Source organism: Nanorana parkeri, unplaced genomic scaffold, assembly GCF_000935625.1.
Source record: "Nanorana parkeri isolate BGI_ZX_2015 unplaced genomic scaffold, ASM93562v1 scaffold765, whole genome shotgun sequence".
In the NCBI taxonomy this organism is placed as follows: Eukaryota; Metazoa; Chordata; class Amphibia; order Anura; family Dicroglossidae; genus Nanorana; species Nanorana parkeri.
Genome location: NW_017307033.1, coordinates 818,923 through 840,485, shown reverse-complemented (window position 1 = coordinate 840,485; position 21,563 = coordinate 818,923). Strand labels below are relative to the sequence as shown.

General features: G+C 39.2%; 1 protein-coding gene across 1 annotated transcript in view; it reads left to right on the top strand.

Annotated features, from left to right (window-relative positions):
• The window catches only part of USP40 (ubiquitin specific peptidase 40), a gene marked incomplete at its 5' end in the record, with an annotated part of 40,462 nt that overhangs the window by 1,802 nt on the left and 17,097 nt on the right, over nt 1-21,563 (top strand). The window contains 16 exons of the mRNA XM_018564604.1: nt 592-735; nt 1,123-1,251; nt 2,565-2,651; nt 5,150-5,260; nt 6,418-6,691; nt 7,681-7,762; nt 9,540-9,711; nt 10,524-10,608; nt 11,266-11,336; nt 13,079-13,398; nt 13,789-13,915; nt 15,451-15,508; nt 16,160-16,210; nt 17,292-17,380; nt 19,103-19,189; nt 20,824-20,860. Of these exons, the coding sequence (XP_018420106.1) occupies nt 592-735; nt 1,123-1,251; nt 2,565-2,651; nt 5,150-5,260; nt 6,418-6,691; nt 7,681-7,762; nt 9,540-9,711; nt 10,524-10,608; nt 11,266-11,336; nt 13,079-13,398; nt 13,789-13,915; nt 15,451-15,508; nt 16,160-16,210; nt 17,292-17,380; nt 19,103-19,189; nt 20,824-20,860 (1,924 nt within the window). The remainder of the gene's footprint in view (nt 1-591; nt 736-1,122; nt 1,252-2,564; nt 2,652-5,149; nt 5,261-6,417; nt 6,692-7,680; nt 7,763-9,539; nt 9,712-10,523; nt 10,609-11,265; nt 11,337-13,078; nt 13,399-13,788; nt 13,916-15,450; nt 15,509-16,159; nt 16,211-17,291; nt 17,381-19,102; nt 19,190-20,823; nt 20,861-21,563) is intronic.

Genomic DNA, 21,563 nt, shown 5'->3' with positions numbered 1-21,563 from the left:
GGGGGGGGGGGGGGGGGGGGTATATATGGCAATAAAAACATGGCAGACATGGTATGTATATGCAAAAAAGGTTATGCTTTTACATACACTTTAATTTGTTATAATAATATAACATTACCTCTCGGGTATGAGTGTGTTATGTAGTTGTACTCCCTGTCAGAGCAGCAGTGTCAGCTCAATGTGTGGCGGTGGGGCACCTATTGAGGTTCACCCATCTCCTGCTACTGGGTAGTAAAACAAATTTTAATTTATGACACCTTTGTCCTTTTTTGAGTGTCTCATTAGCCCTGAGCTCAGCCAGGGAATGAGATGGCCTTCCTGACACTTCTGCTCTGACAATTCAAACCATTTACACCGCTATAACAATTTAAAAGTAAGGCTTCAGATTACTCCAAATTCCCATTGGCAACTGGTGGATTTATTTAGGTGGATGTATAAATTACATTATGAAGTATTTTGGTTTATGGTATGTCCTTCTAAAACGAAAAAGCTATTATAAAGGAATGAAGAGATAAAGTTGTGAAGTGGATGACTATAACTGTACTTTAAAATTCACCTGTTTTTTAACTTTTTTTTTTTTCTGTCCCTCAGTCAGCAAAATTGGGAAAGCTGCCACCTTTTCTCACACTCTCTCTCCTGAGGTTTAACTTTGACTTCAGAAAGTGTGAGCGCTACAAAGAGACTTCACGATACACCTTTCCCACCCGGCTCAACATCCGGCCTTTTTGTGAGCAGGTTTGACTTTTTTTGTTCATCCACAAGTGTGGACACATTTTTCTGATATTGTCTGTCTTGCTAATAAACTGCTGAAAATGATCTTCATGTAGCTAAATTAAAGGGGGAGCCATAGTGTCATATTAGTAAAAGTAACAGTTTTATGGTATTTTAAAATGCTTACTGTGACTTGATTTTATGAGCGTATTTATACTGCTTTTGGGGTCTGTTAATCTAGTGGCTTCTTTGGCTATTACTATTTTATCGATTTTTCACAAGTGGATTTATAATTCCTTCATGTATTTATCAAAACACTTAAATACATATAGGAATGTACATATTCCTTGTTAATTAACATTGCTTTGTGTTGATGTTCAAGCTGCACGTTTCCATATCTTTACTTTGTAGCAAGACCTAGATGATGCAGTACAAATGTATGAGCTCTTCTCAGTTATCATACACAAGGGCAGTTGCTATGGAGGCCATTATCATGTCTATATCCAGGATGTGGATGAACTGGGATGCTGGGGATACCAGGTGATTATCTCTATTTTATTAATTATTATTAGCAATTTTAGTTTTACAATTGTCGGCGCACATTAGATGAAGTGACTGCAATGTTTCACACCACAATAGCCTAATATATTATCAAGATCATATGATCATTAAATCCAAAACCAGGTATGCAAAGCCTGGAAAAGGGGGGTTTTTAAGAAAAATTGTTGCTCTCACAAATGAACTTAATAAATATTAGAAATATATATTTATTTGTAGCAATGGATTAAAACCATGAATTGTGTTAAAAAAGACACAAAACTAATACAACAAAATGGTACAAGGTCCAGATACAATACAGTAAGATGTTGCAGTGGTCTGGTTGATAACAGGAAGATTAACACATGATGTTGTTCTTTAGGTGCCTCAACATGTTTCGCCATATAATGGCTTCCTCAGGAGGACTTCAATCCTAGAAGACTGCAACTTGTTACAGACCAACCAGTGAAAACGAACCAAATGGCAACAGAGGCAGGACCTCAAACCCCTAGACAAGTGTCACTGGAGGGGTATTTGATGTTTTGGACGGAGCGGACTGTTGTACCACTGGAGATTTGGAACATTGTCTAGGGACTTGAGGTCCTAACTCTGTTGCCATTTGGTTAGTTTTTTGCAGGCTGGTCCATAAAATAGGTGTTATCCCAATTTCGCTGCAAAAGTGGAAACACCTGAAGATAACCATGCCCTGTAGTTTTTTACATGCCTCCTAATTACAGACCTTTGTTACTGGGCATTTATGCAAACTCAGGCTGGGACACGGTGTTTAAGGTCAGGCTTGTGACAGCTGTCTGTTGTCCTGATTCTCAAGAGGAAAAGGCTAAGTAAGTGAAGCTTTATAAGGGGGCAAATGTAACTGGTTTTGTGATTTAAAATTTAACTGGGCATGCTTAAGAGTGTTCAGAATTTTGCATTAGCCTGCTTGCGTCTGGTTCCCTTTACGCATAATGTATTCCACATTTTAGGTAACATTGAAGGAAAACTACACCCAGTTTACTTAACACATTACAAAATAAAACTATAAGTTACTTTAGTTCAGTGATGTGTGCAAACCAAGGCTTTCCTGTTTCTATTCACTCTCGTGGTTTAAACTGAATTAAAAAAATACATTTTTGGACACAAAGGCAGAAGTGCTTGGCTCAGACTTGCAACTCTGTGGCTCTCCATTGGGTTTAGAAACACAGCGTGCTTCAAACAAACTGAAGTGTCTTTAAATGTTTGTTTTATTTTAACATCCTACAAAATACTGATTTAGGTTTGTTGGGACGTGTTTCATCATTGATTTGTACTTTTAGCAGGAAGAGAAAAGAAAGGTGGCAATGTCGGGGGATTCCGGGGAAGAACAAGACTGTCCTGCTGTTACACTTGCTGCTGTCATAGCAGAGGTATTTGCATAGCCGCAAACGTATCCATTTCTTGGAAATTGCTCTCGGGATGGGTGTTCAGCAATGTTTCTCAGATTATTCATTGCCTGTTCTTTTTGTTGTGATACTTTTTTTTCTTTATTCATTTGTGTCACAATATGTCAACCTCTGCTGATTTGCATGGCCTTGATACAAATTTCCTTTTTATGTTATTGCACACTCTTTATTTATATCCTGTATTCTAACCCTGCCTAATAATGTACCTTTAAAAGGCAAGCAAAGGGCAAAAGGCTAGTTATCAGTATTATCCGTAGGCTCCCTAAACCTGATCTTTTTTCTATTACTGACTTATCATTTCTTGTTCTGTACTGGCCCTCTGGGTGGAGGTGGTCCTCTTGGTGGAGGAAGGATGCTTTGCTCCCTCATGTCAGAACTGCTGCATTGATGACTGGTCATCTGATAACTGGTGGGGGATATCCAAGAAGCAGTAGGAGAGGTGTAGGAAGCACAGATCCACATAATGAATGAAGCAGAAGCAATCACAGGCAGCACTGCCTTTGATGGCCTTATACTACAGATACAGAGCTTTGGGGCTGTATGAACATGAGTGTCTAGGACCCCTTGCATACCAGGAAGTGCACTGCTGTTTTCTAGAAGAAATTCTAGACAAAAGGTACACTTTCAGGATGTAACTAAATAAAGTCTTCATGCACATGTTGCATAAGATGCTCCTCCATATATTCTCATAATCTTAATTTTCTCTACATTATCCTATATTAAATATCAATGTTTAATATGTACTCAGTGTTAAAGGCCCAATCTACCCAGAACATATATTTCAATTTTGCTAATGGGTTGAATCACCCATGCAGATACACAGCCAATGTTTACTAGGTACTACAGTGCTTGCAATTAAATGGTAAAAGTACCACATGGTAGATATAGAGAGGGAGAAATAAATAGTATGCAGTAGCAATCAATTAGAGCACCGTGGTGAGCAAATGTGGTTAAATGTTATTTCTTGGTACTTGTGTAGCTTACACAATGTGGAGCCACTTGTTTCATCTGTTTAGTGTATTCTCTAAAGTTTAGAGATTTATAACTAGTGATATTAGTAGAGTGTTTTTTTATACCAAAATTACCCTTGTAGTTTTGATCATAGAAATTCTAGAGTGAGATTTCTACCCATGACATTTGAACTTTACCCATTGTCTACTGCCGTTGCAAGGGTTGCTGTATTTTTCACTTATTTTCCATTATGGCGAAAGTTTCTCTTTGATGCTATAATTTTTACAGGGTTTTCTATCTTTTTTTCTTTTACTTGCTGCAGTTTAAGAGGGCATGTGTTCTACTTTCTGACATCCCACATGTGTTAGGACTTTATTTGATGCCCCTTAAAGCTGAATCCCTGTCAAACAGCTAAATATACAGTTTAAATACTTGTATGTGAACTATCTTACCTGCCTAAAGATTCGCCAGACATTGTAGCCAAGCCATGGGCTTCCAATGCTGTTGAGCAGTAAAACCTCATCCAGGATACAACCCCAGTCTGCAGTGACAATGAACGAGAAGCATCATACATATAGGTCACAACTATGTTGACACTGTGCTCTCCTTGAGTCCGCAAGGTCCAAGTGTTAAGTAGAGTACACACGATACAAATTTTGGCTGTTTCCTGATGAACCAGCCGAAATTCGCAGGGTGGGTGCCGCTGTTGGCACCCTTCCGCTCAGCATCCCTTGATTTACCTGATTAAAGGACCAGGTTGGGAAATTCTTGGCTGAATGGAGCTGGAAGCCAATGGGACTACAATGCAAACAACTCGGGATTCGTCCATCAACGCTCAAAAGCGTTGATGGAGAAACCTGTTCAATTTTTTTTTCATTCAGCCTGCGGGACAAGCAAACAAAAAAATAGACGTGTATATCCGACTTTAGATTGTGAGCACTGAGAAATACAGCAGAGCCTAATTAGCATTGGCCCTCCTTTTATTTGTAAGTTCTGTTATGCAAAGGATTATACTGTTGTTGGCTGCGTTAAAGTCACATTCAGGTACTAGGTGTATTTAAAATATAGCTGTACAATTTGGGGTTTTTATATTTGCCTGAAATGTAGCTCCAAATATCCTTGGTTACCTACGATATATGAGATCGTGCTGGGATCTTTAGTGTCAGACCTGGGTAGTTATCTATTTTACAAAATTACACACTCTTCAGCTGCTGGAAAGCCCATATCAGTGTAAAGTTTGTCTTTTAGTTTTGGTGGACTGAGTATAAAACACTGAGGGTGCTGATGGGACTTCTGTCATTTAAAAGCAGTGTGGGTGCATAATCAGAATGATGTGTGTTGAAGTCTGGAGGAGAGGAAATTATTGGGTTCGGAAAGGTAGCCCCTCATTATCCTAACATATTAGCTTTTGTTTAAGAATTAATAACAATTTTATCATTTTATTATTGTCACAATACAGCAAACAAGTTTACCATTTCTCAGCATTAATTGATATCATTCTAATGTTAAAGGATGGAGCAGATAAAATGCTTCCACTTGATCAACTGAGCCAGAAACTGCTGGAGCACACAGGGTCCTCCTGGAATAAGGTCTATAGGAAGAAGCATGGAGCCCTTCGCAAGGTACTGAAGTCTAAAAAAGCAGCAACACGTTGAAAGTGGGGAAACATTAGCTAAAACAGGAATACACTGGGAGGCTTAATCTCATTGACAATCCGGTGAAGGAGCATTAGAAGCCAAGATGGTAAAGAGCACACTGAGGGGCTGATTTACAACTGTTCTGCCCAGTTATAGCTGGGTGAATGCCAGTTGCACGGCCCTACCCCCACTAGATTTTCAGCAGCATCTAGTGGAAGTGCCGTCTGAATGGCGTTTTACCCAGCTATACACTGGGCAGAAGAGTTAAAAATCAGCCTGTAAGTGAACAAAGGGGAAATGCACTGCAACTCTTCCAGAATGGTAACACACTGTGTGGGGGCTGAGAATCTAGCTTGACCGTAAAGAACTTCCACTGACATAAGAGTCTGTCAGTGGAGGTACTTTCTCTCAGGCAGCACTCTTGGTTCCCACATGGTCTATCACCATCCCAGATGAGTTGCATTACATTTTCCCTGGGTTCACTCAGTGTCCTCTTCAGCAGGTACTTTTGCCAGCTTGTGAGAGGTAATCTGATCATACACTTCTAGAATTTTAGCCGAGCCCTGCTGGCTCTGCTTAACTTCAGTCAGTGTGTGACCCTGTCTGCACCCCTCCTTTCGACAAAAGTAGATAATTTTTTTTCAATCGCCTTTTGTTGAAATTTTTAGTCGAACAGTGACAGCAGCTAGTCAGTTGCAGTCACTGTTCTGGTATTCTGGCAGCAGTACTCCTTTCGCTGTCAGAAGACAATAACCTGGGTGGGGGTGGGGTGGATTTCATTTCACCCATCCACGCATCAACGCTGTTTACTTATGTGTATGGCCAGATTTAGATTTTACATCTGCGAGATGTGACCTGACACCTGATGGGATTTGCTATACCTATGAATAATAGTTTATTAAAAGGTAATCTGCATTATCTAGTGCACTCTGTTTGCTTTCTTTTAACTCTTCCCCATTCTTCTCCTTTAAAAAGAAAATGGAATTGTCAATATTGCATCTTTGTATTCATCAATAACAGGAAAACAGTTTAAATGGAATGTATTCTAAATTTAAAGGTTCATATATTTATTGCCACTTCAACTAAAATGTTCCATTCAGAAGTCTTTCCTAAATACTAATTAATTTTTATTTTTATTACAGTTCCTGCAGCATCATCCCTCTGTCTTTCAGCTAAGCTCTGATGGCTCTTTGGTGGGGCTATCTCATACACAAAATGCCACTGATCCTCAGTGTTGTAGGCCAAGCAGTTCAGGAAATGTCCAAGCTCCACAGAGAGGTGCTAGTCACTGGTTTGACTTCAATGACTCCACAGTACAGTGTATCCAGGAACGAGAAATTGAAAAACAATTCCAGGGAAAAGAGAGTGCATATATGCTCTTCTACCGCAAAAGCCAACTACAGAGACCTAAAGAAGGTGGGTCTGTAATAGGTATTTTCAATTAAACGACAATGCAATGCAATACAAGCACCCTTGCATACCTATAATAAGCTCACAAGGGACCTGGCATCCCCAAAACCCTTTTGCCAAGAAAGTAAAAGGCCAGCCCACCACATTCTGCCTACAGCAACTACCTTTTGTCACCCTCAAGTTGAAGAGCTGGTAGAGAGTATTGGGAGGAAACAAGCCACCTTTAAACTTTCTAGGCAAAAATCAGGATATCTGAGTTCCCATGACTTCGGGGGTCTTATGCTGCTCCTAAAATTAACAAAAGGTGCCCCTGCATAGCACCAAAGCAATAATATAAAATGGTTAAAACAAAAATAGGTTAACCTATGAGATATTGTGGCTCGTTGTAGTGCTTATTATAAAAAAAACTATTGCAACAGAAAAAAAGGTTTTAAAAGTTATAAACTTTAAAAGCCATGCGTATTCCACCAGGTGGACGGTGAGGCTGTCACTGCTGTCCATATTAAATTGCTGACTGTCATCCATTGGCTTTAGTAGTTTCTGGGGCACTAATAGAGATCTGGACTTTATAATTGCATGCTTGTTCCAGTTCAATTACTGAGAAAGTTATAAAGCCAAAGAAAGACAAGCAGCTACTTTTCCTAATATGAAGTCAGTCATAGCCCTCCCATAATGTTCCTCATATGGGTTTTCTTTTATTCAGTTCTAAGTTCTTCTGATCCTAGCAGAATGCTGTACAGTATTACCACCAATTTAATTCTACATTGTTGTAATTGGAGAATTTAGAGGTTTAAAGTTCGGCTCTTCTTAAATGGTATCATGGTGAAAATGGTTTGAAGGAAAAGCCAAAAAATATTTCATTTTGTAGGCAAGAAAGGAAACAAGAAACCTTTTTTGTTCATTAATCCATTCTATCCAACCTGAGGGCTCAGTATTAGCTGGAATAGTCTTTTTAAGTGCATCAAAATCTCTTTGTAATAAAGTTTTATTTGCAGCTAAAGGCAATGCACAGTTTGGAGTGCCTGCATACCTCATACACCAGATGAACCAGATAAATGAGGAACTACAACAGAAAAGGTAAGTTTGCCTCATACTTGTACATAACCTTTTGAACAATTTGTATATAATGATTTCTTCAATCTACCTCTTTTCCTAAAGGATAACTGCAGATCCCTATATCCCCCTACCCCCTGAAAATATTACATGGAATGCCATGTCTTAGAAAAGGTGTTTCTTGGATATACTTTGTCCATCCTGCCCACGGCTGGGTTCACTTCACTTAACTGGGAGATGGCATTTTTGTAATGCTGGACACGCTGGCTGGCTCCACACTAAATCCAATTTTTTTGAAAAGCCCAGCATCTTGATGATGGCCAACGTACTGCAAATACTGGTTTCTGGGATTGAGAAGTACTACTCACCCATGGTCAAGTCAGACAACATGCTACTTAATATTTTACAGATGGGGACAAGGGGTACAAAGGAAAATAAACTTGTTCTAGGAGAAATAGATGATCTCTCCTGATACTGGCTACCTTGCCTTTATGTTGATCCTCTGGCTGCTATACTTCACAAGCCTGAAACTTGACCTCTGTTGCTGCGTGCTGCCTCTAGGTCAGTGACTCAGAATGCAGTGAATCCAGAGACAGCCAGACAACTAACATTTTCAGGAGGGGATCAGCAGTCGGCTCTCATTTTGTTCTTCTTCCTTTAAGTATTGTAACATGATTAGTATAGCTACATATGTACACAGTGCTTTCTCAACCTTTTTTTTCTACTGTGGCCCCACTATTCAGGTCAGAGATAAAGAAGATCAACACATACACATATGGGCTGTAAACAGAATATATGTTTTGTATTTGTAGTAATTGTGGTAATGCAATTTACAATACAAAAATACCTACAAAAGTTTACTCTTAACATAAGTTACTAGACAATTAATATGGCCCTTGAGCTGGGTGCAGAGATTGCATTTTATGTCACTTCCGTCACAGGAAGTAATGAAAAAAAATCAACTCTGTTCACTATGTCCAGATGTTTGCACATTTCTGTGCACAGATAGCTGACTTGAAATCTGTTTCTACCAAGTGTGACCTGGAAAATACCATGACAAAGCTTTCCCTTCTACAAAAGATGTGGAAAGATTTTGTAAATTGCACTGTGTACCCAAAAATAATGTTTCTCGTTAAAAACTTGCTGTAGCGTTTATATTGCTCTGTAGTTCGATAAACACTGCAAGGTCAACATCGGCAGCATGCATCACAAATTAATCAGTATAACAGGTATTCACAGTAAAATATGATTTGCTTTTCTTGTGCCCCCTTGCCACATGACATGGTCCCCCTGTTTTACCACTGCTTTAAAGTACCTGCCAATGACAATACTTGTGGAATTCATTTATTAATTATATTTCATGAAGATGGTTACAATTTCACTGTAAAATAAGCATTTCATACAGCTATATGTTAAAAAATCATATATGATTTGGAATTTACATCAACAACCTCTGGAACTACAGTTTCTAAACCATATTCCGTTTGCAATGTATAAAAAGGGCTGTAAAAAAGCCTTAATAAATTCTGACTGGCCACAGTCTTTGGACTATTTTGGGTAACTACATTTTAGTTAGATGTAAATGTAAAAAAGACCATTTTTGTTATATTTGCATTGTTCACCATTCATATCCTTTATTGAATTGTATAGAGCTATAAATGTTTTACATTAAGCTAAGCTTGTGATTTTGTTACATTTGGGATATTTCAAAGAATATTACACAGTCCAGAAATTGTGAATTTCCTTTTAATTATGAAGCCAACAAAATTGATATTGTTGTTGACATCTTTCATCCATGCAGGAAGGATGCTGACTCAGAAGCCCATCGAATGAACTTGCATCTTCACCTTTCATCTTGCTATCATTTTGAAAATGGTGCTCTGCACCCTACAGTCTCCCAAGCAGACAGCACATTGGAGATAAGTGTAGATCGACGAGGGACTGTGGCAGATCTGAGAAGAACAGTTTTCAAGGTGATCTCATTTCCAACATGCAGGCTCATTAAACGGCTCACGCACCCGTTTCCTGTTATTTGAAATCAAATTGGGGGCCACTTAGGTGCAAGGCTCTGCAACCTGAGCAGGTAAATAATCTGTGCTGCATGAAAAGAAAATAGAGCTGTCATTCAGGCACAGCAGTGGTGATTGCCAGACATTGGTATGCACATAGAAGCATCCCTGTGCATTTTCTTCCGGCCAGCATCAATATTTGCTCTTTTATGTGCTGTGCATGCGTAAAAGTTCCACTTAAGCATACAGAGGAAAGGAGCCTGCCAAGATTATCAAATCTAGTAAATCTGCACCCTTTTAAGTGGTTATTAGTGAATGTACTGCTACCTGCTGACCAGTAATGTATTTAGTTATACTGTGTAGCATAGTAAAATGCTACTTATCTCTTGTACCTCTATATACATCTCTTTAAAATCTAGCTTTTATTGGAGCCATATAATAGATTTAATCAAAGTGCCAGTTTAGCAGAAATGTAAACCATTGTCATCTGATCAGTGTAAGTCGCATGCTTGTCACGTGATCGAAAAGATAGTGAAAACTTTACACATTAGTCTAATGTTAAACTAGTGTAAGGTTGTCGTCAACAATCAAATGCAATATAGTGTTTGTGTGTATGTATATTAATATACATTTTAATATATATATATATATATATATGTGTGTGTGTGTATGTATATATTAAAATTGTTATTTCTTCACATAAAAACAACCTTTAATGTAAACTTGGTGAAATCAAAGTTAGAGTTGTTATTGAACATTTTACCTTATTATTACAGCTTCTGGACGAGGCATTGGAAGGACAAGTGCTGAGTATTGCCAAGTTTTTGCCAGCAGGGTTACATATCTTTGACAATATGTGTGGTGAGTGTTTGAAAGAAATCAGTAATTCTGTCAAACTGTCATTGCTTGAAATACAAAATTTGGCTTATTGAGAAAGCCTTAGCAAAACAAAATATAAACTAAATCTTACCTCTTCCCCATCTTCTGTCCTAATGCCCGATTTATTTTCTATGGCTATGCAATATTTACTGGTCATCCGTTGAAGCTCCTTTAAGCTGAACACATGGACATTGTGGGATCTGTGATTTGAGCCACTAAATCTCTTGAATATCACTCTTTGACAGTGGCCATATGGCTTACTTGACAAGTCTGTGTTTGGCTGGCAACAGCTAAAGGAGTCTTCTAGTTGTTGATTGGTATGTACTGCATAGCTTTGCCTATTGGATTTGATTGTAGGGCTGCAGGAAAGGGGGATTTTAAAGGGTTAATAGTTTGGTTTTATATTGGGCTTTAGATCCTCTTAAAGTTAGTAATTAGTGAAGATTGTTTTGAAATAATTTGATCCATGTTTGTGTGTAGAAATCTATGAGCTGATTGTCAATATAAGAGACGTGTTCTTGGAGTACAGTGAGCATGTTCCTGCTGTTACACTCGAGGTGTTTATATTGGCTTAGGAGACAGTAATATTTTCAGTGTGCAGTAGTTGAATTGGTATTATTTAATTACATGTTTCCTCAGATGATGAACAGACTTTGTCAAGAGCAGGAATTAAAGATGGATGTGACATATTTGTGTGGGATGGAAAGCAGGTATGACTCAAAATGACTGAAAATCAGTAGAAAAATAGCTTTTACTTCTCGTAATGCTTTTGTTAAGAAAGAAAAGACAAGATGTTCGCTGGTACTATTATACCTTTTATGTTGTTCATATAAACATAACTCAATACAGGCAATACACACACATTTGTTGTGGTTTTTGTTTTCCTTTTTTTTAAATAAATTATTTTATTAGTATTTTGCATAACACAATATGCACATGGACACCCACACACGTGAGGGCACACAAACTTGGATTACAAACAATAATTTTCAGCTTATTACAAGAAGACCTAAATTAACCCCCTTCCTCCTGAAGTCCCCAACACAATACAGCCAGAACCTCAAAAACCACAATCTATGGGTATAAAATGAAGGAAGAATGGCATAGAGGGTTGGTTATACATTTTGTTATTTTTAAAGAGGTGAATGGTGTGGACAGAAGACAAGAATATAGTTGTCTGCAGTTATCTTCTTTGACAGGCGAGTAGAGAGGATCCCGACAATATTCTCGGACTGCTTCTCAGCAAGGAGCTTAGCCCCACCTACAGAATATTATATTGAATTGCAAGTACAGTCATGGCCAAAAATATTGGCACCCCTGCATTTTTGTCAGATAATGCACCACTTCACACAGAAAATGTTTGCAATTACAAATGTTTAGGCATTCTCATGTTAATTCCTTTTGTTTGTATTGGTATGACACAAAATTAACAGCTTTTTGACAAAACAAAAGACAACTTTTTGGTAAAGCCCATCAGTCTACTGTTTTCAGGAAAAAGAGGCCTTTAAAGAAAAAAATACAGTCAAACATGGTGGAGGTTCACTGATGTTTTGGGGTTGCTTTGCTGCTTCAGGCACTGGATGTCTTGACTGGGTGCATGGCATTATGAAATCTGAAGGCTACCAAAGAATTCTGGGGTGCAATGTAGGGCCCAGTGTCCAGACAGTTGGGTACCCATCAGGAGTCTTACAGCAGGACAATGACCCAAAGCATGCAACAAAAAGCACCCAGAAATGGTTTCAGACAAAGCGCTGGAGAGTACTCGACTGGCCAGCAATTAGTCCAGATCTGAATCCCATAGAGCACATGTGGAGAGATCTCAAAACAGCAGTTGGGAAAAGGAAGCCTTCCAATCTGAAAGACCTGAAGCAGTTGGCGAAAGAAGAGTGGTCTGAAATTCCTGTAGAGAGGTGTTAGGAACTCATTGATGGTTACAGGAAGTGATTGCTTTCAGTTATTTTTTCCTAGGGCTGTGCTACCAAATATTAATTTAGGGTGCCAATAGTTTTGTCCAGTCCCATTTTTTGAGTTTTGCGTAGAATGTGTCAGATTTGGCTTCTTTTTTTTTCCTCCACTTTTTTGTGTCATGCTAATACAAACAAAAGAAATAAACATGAGAATGCTGAAACATTTGTAATTACAACAGTTTTCTGCGTGTAGTGGTGCATTATCTGACAAAAATGCAGGGGTGCCAATATTTTGTATCATTAGGAAACAAAAAAAGGTGTACCCTTTAGTTCTCCTTTTAAAATACATGTGTTTTTTGTGTGGCGTGGTTAATAGATAAAGAAACAAATGGACCTCTCCTCTAGATTGTCTTTAAAGCTATAAGAAGATATGTTTGTGATCTATTTGTTTGATCCTGTGTTTTTGATTTTATTTTTGCAACTGTACAGAGTATATTTTTTCCCATGTTACTATTTTTGTGTCTCATTGTGTAACTGTCATGCAGGTTGGTGGTCTTCCAGTACACAGCGGTCCAGACTGCACACCAGTTATTTTAACCATCATGCGGTCACGTAAAGACCAGAACAATGACTCTTCACCAAAGTACTTGGAGAGCCACAGAGTTTTCCCATTGAATTTCCATTTGAGAGACGTGCAAAACACGTTGGCTGGTAGTCCCTCACTGGAGTCACTGTTGTGCTCTCCGTCCACAGAGAATAGTGAAGGCTGGAGTGTTTTTGCCATAGAGGACATGGACAAAACCCTTAACATGCTGGGACTTAAAGACGGAAGTTCTTTGCTGCTGTTAGATTCCATTGATCAAGGGTAAGCGTTTAGCTGCCTGTACATTTTTTTTTTCCCCAAGTTTTTTTTATTGAGAGTCAATCTGCTGTAGTGATTTATCTTTAGTTTTTGTAACAAAGATTGTGTGTGTGGTCGTTTTTTTGTGCTGACCCCTGCCCTAATATATGGGATGCAATCTCCTACTATTTAAAAATGGTTATATCACAGCACTGCCTATCTTTTAATATATATTTCAAGTAACAATGCCTGTGTGTGGCTAGTCTTACCATACACGACATATAAATCTTTTTTTCAAATTACTGTGATTTGTTCTTTTGTAGTTACTTTATATCATAAGCAGTATTGCATTCTGCAGATTTCTTTGAAAAATAGTTTAACGACAACTGGAATTACCTTGTATTTGCCTTTCAGAGAATTGGTTCTGGCCACAGAAAACAAGTCAGCTGAAGATTTGAACCTTTACTGCATTCAGCTCCAGGATTGGTGTACGTCTGCAGAGGTGAAGAAGACTGCTCAAATATCTACAGATCCTGATTCTGTAAGTAACTAATGATACCATGTGCTTGGTAAAACACATCTGCTTTTCTCCACTATGGACCATCTTTTGGTATTATAACAAAGTTAGCCTTTGGTGGAGATTGGAAAATCAGTAGCTGGTTGTAGCATTTTAACAAGAAGTCAACGTAGAAGGCAGATGGCTCAAGGGAGAGGAAGGGGAACTTAAAATTAAAGATAAAAGTTTGAATTTGGCATTGGCACATCTGGATTGTGTGCAGTAGGATTAATCATATATTTACTTTTATTTGAGTTTTTATTTTATTTGTGATATGATAGCAGCAAAAAGAACCAACAATACTATTTGAAGAAGGTAAAATAAAAGTAAACGAAGTAAAACTTCAGTCAAAATGCTTTTTATTTTCAGATCAAGTGCGGAAAGGTTAGGACCTTTTTGACAGGTTTTTAATTACCATCTCTGAACTAACAGACGGCAATAACAACAGGACATAGGTTCTGCCCTCCCCCACTTGAACTAAAACTGTTGTCATTGGGGTTCCCCTCTAAATCTATTTGTAAGAGCAGAGTAAATACATTGTACCAGAGAATAAATATTTCTGCTTAGTCATAAGCTGGCTATGCACCAGTAGAATTTTGTTAGATAAAATTTAGTTTTCGGTTGATGTGGTTAAATCGCTAATCAATTTCAACCACTGTGACAAACAAAATAGAAGGAGCGTATCATGAAAATGCCCCAGAATACGAAGATTAGGTCAGCAGAGGCACCCCGGACAAATCAGATGAAGTCTAGGTACTTTATTGGTGGTTAATAAATCTTTCTTGAAGGGTATATACATATGACATCCTCAACACATTTCATTGCCCTAATGTGGCCACTAATTCAGGATGGTGTGAGTAGACACAGAAGGAGTTGGATGGACATGTTTTTTCTCAAACAAATGAAATTCTAACAGTGAGTCAGACATTTTTGTAGCGCTGTATGAATTGAGAATGAGAAACGCACAGGTTGGCAACAATAGAGACTGGCATAAACCCTAAAGACAGGCAGCGCTTTGAGAGTGGATACTCTTATGCTGGTCACACATGGAAATTTTCACACAGTTTCAATCAATTCCAACCGACTGCCAATCAGTCAAATAGGCAAACGTAAACTACCACCAAAGGTTTTTAACGCCTTAAAATGTTATATAGTGTTTGGTGATAGTTTACTTTGATCACTTTGGTTGTTTTTAAGCTTATAAGCTGTATTGAAAGTGGTGGAAATTGCCTGATAATCTCTGTGTGTGTGGCTAGAATTATGCTAGCCTATTAATAGACAGAATTGTGGCAATTTCAACTGCTTTCAATTGCAAAAAACATGCGAATGGATCAAGGCAGTTCTGATCATTTCATGTTTTCAGTAGTAACTGCTGGTGGTAGTTTGCCTTGATTTAATCAGATGCTTTTGCAATTAATAGTAGTGTATTTTCAGCATAAATGTTTGGGACGAGTGAAGAATGTGCATGTCTTAATAAATGCTCCTTTTTTTTTTCTTCTTTTACTGTTTTGTATCTACAGGCTGTGTCCTGTGTACACCAGAAAGCTGTTGAATTATTGGAATTGCAAGAGCATATTGGTAAGAATTTTTCTAGCACTGTTATATGCAGCACATTCTGAGAGAACGAGTCCAGGCAAATACATAATCACAGTGGGTCACAGTGGTAGCGCAGATCCTCGTTCTCAAAGATGCAGGACCATGCAGAGGGTGAGGCATTGCTGCCATCACCCACTCTCCATGTGCATTACAGCCTAAGTATATGGTAGTAAATGTAAACGCAAGAAAACTTCTGACCATAAGCAGCATGGAATGGGAAGATGCATCTGTGTTTGTGTTCCCTAAAAAGTGAATAAATCATTTGCTGGTATGCTTTCATGTTCATTTGGCACACAGCAGCTTCAAGTGAATATTAGGCAGGGGAAGTGACTGCTTTCTAAGTTGATAAAATAAATAGAAGAAATATCGTGGACTAGTCCAGATATGAAGTGTTCAGAGTTGCCGACTATGCGCAGTGTGGTCATCCTCTTTATGCTGTGCAGCCTTTTAGTATAGCAGATGTGGATGAATTAGAAGTGTATAAATGTTGCAAACATGTGTAAAGTAAAATAGTAACTACAGGTATGTATGTTTTTAGGTTTGCATTAGCTGTTTGCCTTGAGTCAAATAAAGAATGTGTTTCTATTATACTGTGGACTGTGTGCAAGAAAAACGTTGTATATCTTCTCTTAGGTGATACCTGCCTGAGACCCATCCACAGAACTGGAAGAGTGCTTCCTCCAGGTAAAGTATTAAGAAGCTTAAATTGGTAAACTGAAATATACAGTACTGTGCAAAAGTTTTAGGCAGGTGCTAATGATGTAAAGTAAGAATGCTTTCAGAAATAAAAGTGTTAATAGTTAATTTATATCAGTTAACAAAATGGAAAGTAAATGAACAGGAGCAATCCAAATAGCATCAATATTTGGTGTGACCACCCTTTGCCTTCAAAACAGCAGCAATTCTTCTAGGTACACTTGTACACAGTTTTTGAAGGAACACGGCAGGTAGGTTGTTCCAAGCATGGAGAACTAACCACAAATCTTCTGTGGATGTAGGCTGCCTCAAATCCTTTCGTTCTCTTCATGTAATACCAGACAGATCTGATAATGTTGAGATCAGGGCTCTGTGTGGGCCAAACAATCACTTCCAGGACTCCTTGTTCTTTTTTTACGCTGAAGATAGTTCTTAATGACATTGGCTGTATGTTTGGAGTCATTGTCCTGCTGCAGAATAAATGTGGGGCCAATCACACACCTCCCTGAGGGTATGGCATGATGGATGAGTATCTGCTTGTATTTCTCTGCATTAAGGACACCAAATCTCCAACTGCCATACCCTCAGGGAGATGTGTGATTGGCCCCACATTTATTCTGCAGCAGGACAATGACTCCAAACATACAGCCAATGTCATTAAGAACTATCTTCAGCATAAAAAAAGAACAAGGAGTCCTGCTGCATTTCTGCAAATGGAGTTGAAGATTTGGTCAGGATCAATGGTGGCTCCCTTAAACCCTGCAGTTCCTGTGCGGGAGTGTGGAATACAAATCTCAATGCTGTTATTGCTTTGAGCAAACTAAATAGTATGCTTCAGTCATAAAGTTTTTAAGTTTTGGGGAAACTAGCGGCTGCTCCCATCACAGTGTGAGCACATATGTTTGCACTGGGTCCGTTAAAACATCTTTGGTTGACTTTCACTAGTACATCTGACCTGCAGTTAGTGTCTATGGCCAGCGGTAGATCTGTTACAGACATAGGTATTTTTTTCATGACTAAGATCTGCTGTGGGCAGCTATAAAATTTTTTTGTGTTTGTGTGTTTGCAGTACCTGAAGAAGTCACGATGCAGGAGGCTGAACTTAAACCTGGAAGCACCTTGGGAGTGTTCAGGGGGAGAGCACCTGGTGGCTCAGAGGTGGGTATTGGAACCTACAGCAGCCCCTTATTGATCATTAACCACCTCCGGGCCGGCCCGGAGCTCTCTAGATCTGAGCGGGCGTCTTTAGACGTCCGCTCAGACACGCCCCCTCGCGCGCTCCGGAAACGGACGAAATTTAAAAACAGGCAGCGATGCCTGTTACCATACAAGCAATCCGCCGGCTGTAGAGCCGGCGGATCGCGTGTATGGGTTGCCGATCGGTTCCCCCCCCCCCCGCCGTTGTCCCGCTGATCACGGGCTCCGCTGTGCCCGGTGTGAGCCTGGGATCAGCAGGTCGCCTGTGTCACAGGGGATCAGAGGGAGCTCGGTACACGAGCTCCCTCCGGTCCCCTCTCCTCTGCAAGAATGCGGAAGTGTTGTATAATACATCACTTCCGCATTCTTGTGTCACTCTACAGCTTCAGAAGCTGATGGAGCAGATCTCTGCTTCATCAGCTTCTTTTGGGGGGTCCTAGGTGACATTAGGGGTCTTGGAGACCCCTGATGTCTCCATAAAGAGGACCTGTCACATATTTTGCTATCACTTAGGGGGTTTTTATTAGCCCCGTATGCGATAGCAATAAAGCTTAGTGGGGGAAAAAAAAAAGGAAAAAAAATCCCCCCCAAAAAATTAAAAGTTACACATAAAGAATAAAAAAACAAAAACATTTTTTTTAGTCCCCACCCATACATACACGCATGCGTGCAAAAAAGGCGATTGCGCCCATTACGCCGCACATGTTACATATCGCCACGAACGTTGCAGTGAGAGCAATAAGCCTAGTGCCATCAATCACTGATAACACTAAACTGATGAGCGGTAAAAGCTTTTAAAGTGTCGCCTGTGGGAAATTTTGGGTATGGTAGTTTTCTGCGATTTCGCGGGTGCTCGCAATTTTAAAGCTTGACATGTTTGGTGTCTATTTACCCGACGTGACCCCGACTTTTATATTTTACCAAAAAACTGGGTAATAAATGTTTCCTAACATAATGTAAAAATAAAAATGTTTTTTTCAAAATTTTCTGTAATTTTTCATAATTTATAGTAAAAAATAAAAACCCCAGTGGTGCTTAAATACCACCAAAATAAAGCTCTATCTGTCCCCAAAAAATGGTATAAAATTAATTTCAGTACAGCGTTGCATGACGGAATAAACTTCAGTCAAAGTACTGCAGCGCTGAACACTGAAAAATGGCCTGGCCAGGAAGGGGGTCTAAACACCTGGTCTTGAAGTGGTTAAAGAACACAACTTTCCCAACTCAGTCACCTAACTCCCACATTGTATGTTGTTTTATATCCAATTTTTCTGATTGACAGCTCAAGCTTATCTCACTGTCCCTGCATTTTCCAGATGCAAGCAAAGTCACAAGGATGAAGAGGGAGGGGGAACACTGTCACAGGGATAAGCACAGGCACAAGGACGGGAAGCGGAGCCTTGTCTTGTGTTTGGAAAGTGCAGGGACAGTGAGATGCCCACTGCAACACACATTTCTACAGTCTTGGGATGAGAACTTGCCTCAGAAAACCATTGTTTTGCCTTCACCGTTGATCTGGTTCAGAAATACACAGGTCACTGCACATGGTGTGAACAAGCCCTAACTTATGCATGGTGCATTGCTGTGTGTTAAAGTAAGGGATTGGTGTAAATGGGCCCTGAGTGTTGTTATTGTTATGTAGCTTAATAAATAAATGATAGTATGCTTCCCGTACATCCACAGGTCTTCCTGTCCTTTGTTCTTGGCACTGAACTTCAGGAAGGACAAGAACAAGAGATTATACTGGAAGAAACACTAACAGTGAAAGAGGTATGTGCGCCTAAAAAACAACATTCCACAGTGGAAACATGTCCATCTCTTTTAACACGCTGTCATTTTTTTAACATTATAAAACGTTATAAGTTTGAGGTTTTGTATAGAATATTGTTCTGTGGCACTTGTTCTAGTTACTGTATATAACATAAAGCAAAGAAAATTAGAGGTATAGCTCTTGGCAACCAGTCACCAGTTACCAGTCTGTAAATAAATAAACAGGTACACATCAGTCATAGTTCCAAAATAAGCTCTGAGATGCATACAGTGAACACGACTAAAGGCTCATTCATACCAGTGTATGGGTGTTTCCTTGCAAGGCACTGTTTACCTTTTTTTTTTTCTTAAACTTTACTGAAATGTCACACAATGCCATTTTTTTCATATCTCTGCATCTTGTGAGTGGCACTTGAGGTGCAGTACATTGTGAAAAAATGCAGCATGTTTGCATTTTATGCATCGCAACCTACCTCACTGCATCATGGTGGTGTGAACAAGGCACATTGAGAACAGTTTTATATATGTACCCTAGCACTGAGCCTTTGATGATCTGTACAGATTAAAACCGATCTATGTATATGGTGTGAACGAGCACTAAAGCTTGGCTTCTAGGCATTGTTGTTGTGTATCTGCTCACACTTGTGCACTGTATTTAGTTGGTCATCTGGTGACATAATTTGCTTAACTGTGTGTAATGTTTAATTAAACTAATCAGTAATTCAGAGTAAAGGAATTGCAGCACTCTGAGGTCATCCTTCCACTCTCTCTTCTCATGTAAGCAAGTTTCCTGTGTTAGAATGACAACACTGCAGTACTGACCCTCCTACTGTTGTTTGGAGGATTGCAGGAGGCTAATATCAAGAAAGATTCAGGAGCTTATGCTAGTTTTATGTAAGAATACTGAGATTAACCACCTCTGCGTCTCCTGGATGCGGGTGGGCGTCTTTAGACGTCCTTCGTGCCCGCGCCTGATCTCGCGCGCATGAGCGGGGAGTCGCCAGGATTTTAAACGGCCAGCGATGGCCGTTTACATACAAGCGGTCCGGCGTCTGTAAAGACGCCCGATCGCTTGTATGATGCAAGTCAGGATGCGCCCCCTCCTTAACTCTTCTCGCCACTGCTGTCCCTGCTGCCACCGTGTGCTAAATGCCTTTGCAAACAGTTGTTACCTTGTAAAATTAACAGTGGCATCATTGCTGTGCTGCACATTTTTTTGGTAACCTTTGCCATGATTCTCTGATTAATTTTTTTAATTTAATATTTTTTTTCTATTTTTTTTTCATTGTACGTTCATTATGGTCTGTATTTTTTCCTTGTTCCTCTGTCTTTTTGTGTGCTGTAAAATTCATTTTCGCTTATTTTTTCCTAAAACTTCAGATCTTAGCATGTATGTACAAAAATTACAAAATAGCTCTGGTCCCAAGGTAGTTAAGCAAATATAGGCACATCTATTACCAGAACATAAGCAAAATGAGCTAGGTTGAGGACAGTACTAAAGTTCAGGGAAGGTCACTGTGTACTTGTAATGCTCTGAATTATCTAGTGATGCTTTGGGCAAATTGTCTGATTTCAAGGTTTATGGGGGTTGCTATCTCTCGATCTCAAAAGAGATTTTTTTCTATTTATTTCAGTGCTTACAACGGATGCTTCAGGAGGCGAGTTTACCAAGTAAGAAGCTATGGGTTTTTTTTTGTATTTTTTAAAAGGAAATTTATATTGGTTTTTGGGTCAATTTTATTCCAATTTCATTAAGATTATAATTTATAATATTTGATAAATTACTGATTGACTTTGTTTTGCACTATATGTTTTACAAATAAACATTTAATAAATGAAGATGATTTCTAGAGTACTACGGATTTTCTGAAGAGGTAGCACAGCAGTGGTTCCCTGCTTTCAGGCTTACTTTGTTTGACTGAAACCTACAGAGTGAACAGATGAGAAAAGAAATCATTGCTCTGAGGGGTTTTACAACAGATTGAAGAAGAGAGATGAACAATGAGTGCCCCATTTGCTGCCTGGATATAAAACTGCATAACATACATATGCAATGTTTCTTCAAATATTTGAAAGAAAAATGTGTATTTTATTGTTTTCTTTTTTTAAGTCTTTATCATGATAAATATTCACTGTACATTACCTTTAAAGGAGAATTATGAGGTGAGTGATTTTCCCTCAGCCTCATAATCTGAGCCGGCGTGTGACAATGAAACTGTCACAGGTCCGCTCAGTAGATCGGGAAGTGAGCAAACGCATACCGTCGCTCGCTCACTTCTCGATCTATCCCTGCAGAGAGCTGTGACTGTCACGGCTCCCTGCATGGATTCCCCCCCCCCCCCCCCCCCCCCCCCTCTCCCCACCCTCGCCCGCG